This window comes from Citrus clementina, unplaced genomic scaffold, assembly GCF_000493195.1.
Source record: "Citrus clementina cultivar Clemenules unplaced genomic scaffold, Citrus_clementina_v1.0 scaffold_6, whole genome shotgun sequence".
In the NCBI taxonomy this organism is placed as follows: domain Eukaryota; kingdom Viridiplantae; phylum Streptophyta; class Magnoliopsida; order Sapindales; family Rutaceae; genus Citrus; species Citrus x clementina.
In genome coordinates, this window is record NW_006262139.1 from 7,822,943 (window position 1) to 7,825,833 (window position 2,891).

At 31.4% G+C, this 2,891-nt stretch overlaps 1 protein-coding gene across 1 annotated transcript in view; it reads left to right on the forward strand.

Moving 5' to 3' along the window:
- The first annotated feature begins 1,456 nt into the window (after positions 1–1,456).
- The window catches only part of LOC18038304 (tyrosine-protein phosphatase DSP3), a 2,305-nt gene continuing 870 nt past the window's right edge, over positions 1,457–2,891 (forward strand). Inside the window, exons 1-4 of the mRNA XM_006428520.2 lie at positions 1,457–1,893; positions 1,998–2,091; positions 2,271–2,328; positions 2,461–2,504. Of these exons, the coding sequence (XP_006428583.2) occupies positions 1,742–1,893; positions 1,998–2,091; positions 2,271–2,328; positions 2,461–2,504 (348 nt within the window). The 5' untranslated portion in view covers positions 1,457–1,741. The remainder of the gene's footprint in view (positions 1,894–1,997; positions 2,092–2,270; positions 2,329–2,460; positions 2,505–2,891) is intronic.

The window sequence follows — 2,891 nt, forward strand, 5'->3', positions numbered from 1 at the left end:
AATTTAGAGATTTAATAAGCGGTTTCTTTGAAAATTCAATTATAAAATTAAATCTTTTTTTCGTAGACCTAATTAGACTAAAGTAACCATAGGCTCTATGACTAGAATGAGATGGAACAGAGCATAAGAAATGAGAATAGATTTGAGATAAAATTAACAACTTCTAACTTAAATTTTCTATTCGATATTTTTTTTAATTAATACCAATTAAACATGGGGTGGTGATATTTCTACCCCATAAATTCTATAAATCCATCCACCTCTAGAAAATAAATACAAAAACTTCATATTATACAAAATTCATTGTTTCTAATTAGCCAATGCCACTTTATTAGTATGATTACTAACCTTTAATTAAACTAACATATTGCCTTTATAAGACAATACTCTTGTAAATTATCAACATGTCAAATTTATGTTATTGAATGAAAATTATTAGGCTTCATTTAAAAAGTTAAATTGTAAGTCACAAAATTAAATACCTAAAGAATTGGATAAAAGAATACATAATCCTTCAAGTAATTAGGTCATTTTATTTCATAAAGGTAAAATAATTAAATAAAACTTATATTAAAACAACTCTGATAGTAAAAAAAAGGGGTAAAAAACCTAAGTAAAAGAAATATAAGAGTGATTTAATTAATTAATCATATAAATATTATTATTAATCTATATTTATTAGAAATAATGTGAAGTTATTTTTTTTATACTTTGAAAATGGGGTATGTTTACACAAATAATGGGGTAGAAATATCCCCATCTTTAAAAATGTGGTTGGGAAATCTGGTGAAATAAACCTAAACTATTAACCTAACTTGAAAATCTCTAGTGACCAAGATTGACAAGGAGGAGGAGATTGTATCAATCTGATACAAATGAATTAAATTTATCCTAATTTGAGGGAACGTGAAACCATAGGTACTCTAACGTAATTATGGTTGATATATTGTCAGAAAGGAAAAGCGAAGGAAGGGAAGAGATTGAGAAAGCAACACGTGTCGGAATCAGAAGGATTCATGGAACATTCGAAAATGGGAAAACAAAACAAGTTACAAGTCCAAGTCCACATTTGAATTTTGAACCTACGACTAAAAGACTACTTCAAAAATTATTTATTCATTTATTTGATTAATTAATTTTTTCAAATTCTTTAAATAATCTCAAAATTGACCAATCAATTCTAAAGTCCAAAAAGACCACTAACACAACCCCAGTTCCCCTTTTCCCTCCTTTTACGCCGCCTACTATTTAGAAAATAAATAAATAGGACCTTTCTATGGTACAGGTTCTGTAACAAACATCTCCCGTCATCCCAACATCCGATTTTCTATTGTTTAGTTTCTCACTTCACATCCAACTACATCCAACGGCTGATGCTGCAGTCTGTAGCTTACAGATTCTGTAAGCTAGTCAAGTCCAAATAAATAAATAATTTTTACTTTAAATAAATAAATAATTTTATTCTGTTATAAAACCACCGGCTTTTCGTTTTCTACTTCCCAATTACGGATTCGGACCCTACAGGGAATCTGAATCCTAACAAACTCGTGCCCCTTCTTAAACGACGCCGTTTTTCCTCCTCCTCCTCGCTTCCGAGTCCTAATCTCCCTCTTTCTCTTCTTTCTAGAATTCTAGTTCTTTGAATTCTAGTTCTTTGATCCTCCATTTGAGTTTTAGGAGAAGAAGAGACCAGAAGAGAAGAGAAGAGAAGAGAAGAGAAGAGACGAGACGAGAAGCGTCGATGTGTGTAATAACGGAAGGAGACAACCAAAGCGACGGCGTTTTGGTGCCGCCGCCGAATTTCTCAATGGTTGAAGAAGGCATTTATCGATCCGGCTTTCCTCAATCCTCCAATTTCCCTTTCCTTCAAACCCTGAATCTTCGATCCATCATGTAAAATTTTTCTCTTCATTATTATTTTTATTAATTGTTTCTAATTTCTTTATAATTCATAATTATATTTTTCTCAAGATTTAAATTTGTCAAATTTTGAGCAGATATTTGTGTCCAGAGCCTTATCCAGAAGAAAATTTAAAGTTTCTTGCTGCTCAGAACATTCGGCTCTTCCACTTTGGAATTGAAGGCAAAACGGTACAGTTTTTGCTTTTCTCTCAAAGCCCTGTGTAGAATGAAATTAGCAAATAGCTTCGAAGTAAATTTATATATTATTCGGCAACTTATGATGGGGTTGTCTAATGAAGAATTGTTTGTTATTTATTTATTTATTTATTTTTCCGCTTTTTTTTCATAATTTCTGTATGCATCTACAGGAGCCCCCTGTATCAATTCCCAAGGATACTATCATGGAGGCTCTGAAAATCTTAATTGGTACTGACATAGTTTCCTAGATAGTTAGCTCTATATTCTACGAGAATCTTTAATTTTGCCCTTCTTTTCATTTTTATATATGTATATATAAATATATATCTTAATTATATTCTTTTTTGTCTGTGTTTTTAGATGTAAGAAATCATCCAGTTTTGATCCATTGCAAACGCGGAAAGGTATGTTGAGTGATTGCTTAATTTTATCATTTAATGCACATGTCGCCGTCATTGCTATTTGAATAAGACTGGCTTTTTTTCATGCTGTTGGATCGATTAGGCAGTCATTATCATTTTGTTATGGGATACATTTTTAGTATATTAACCCATCTTCAGGTCTTGCAATGCATCTAGAAAGCTAATTTAACTCTCAGCTATTATGTTAAAGGGGACAAGGTGGGAGCCATTTTGTTCTTATGGATTACATGAACTACAATCGACTCCATTCAACATTTTAATCATTTGTTGTTCACTAATTGTTTGAATTTATGTGCTTCTTATTTTGAAATTAGTCCAATGAAAAACATGAGCTTCTCTGGCATTTCTGTCATCTTATCTTTATTCCAC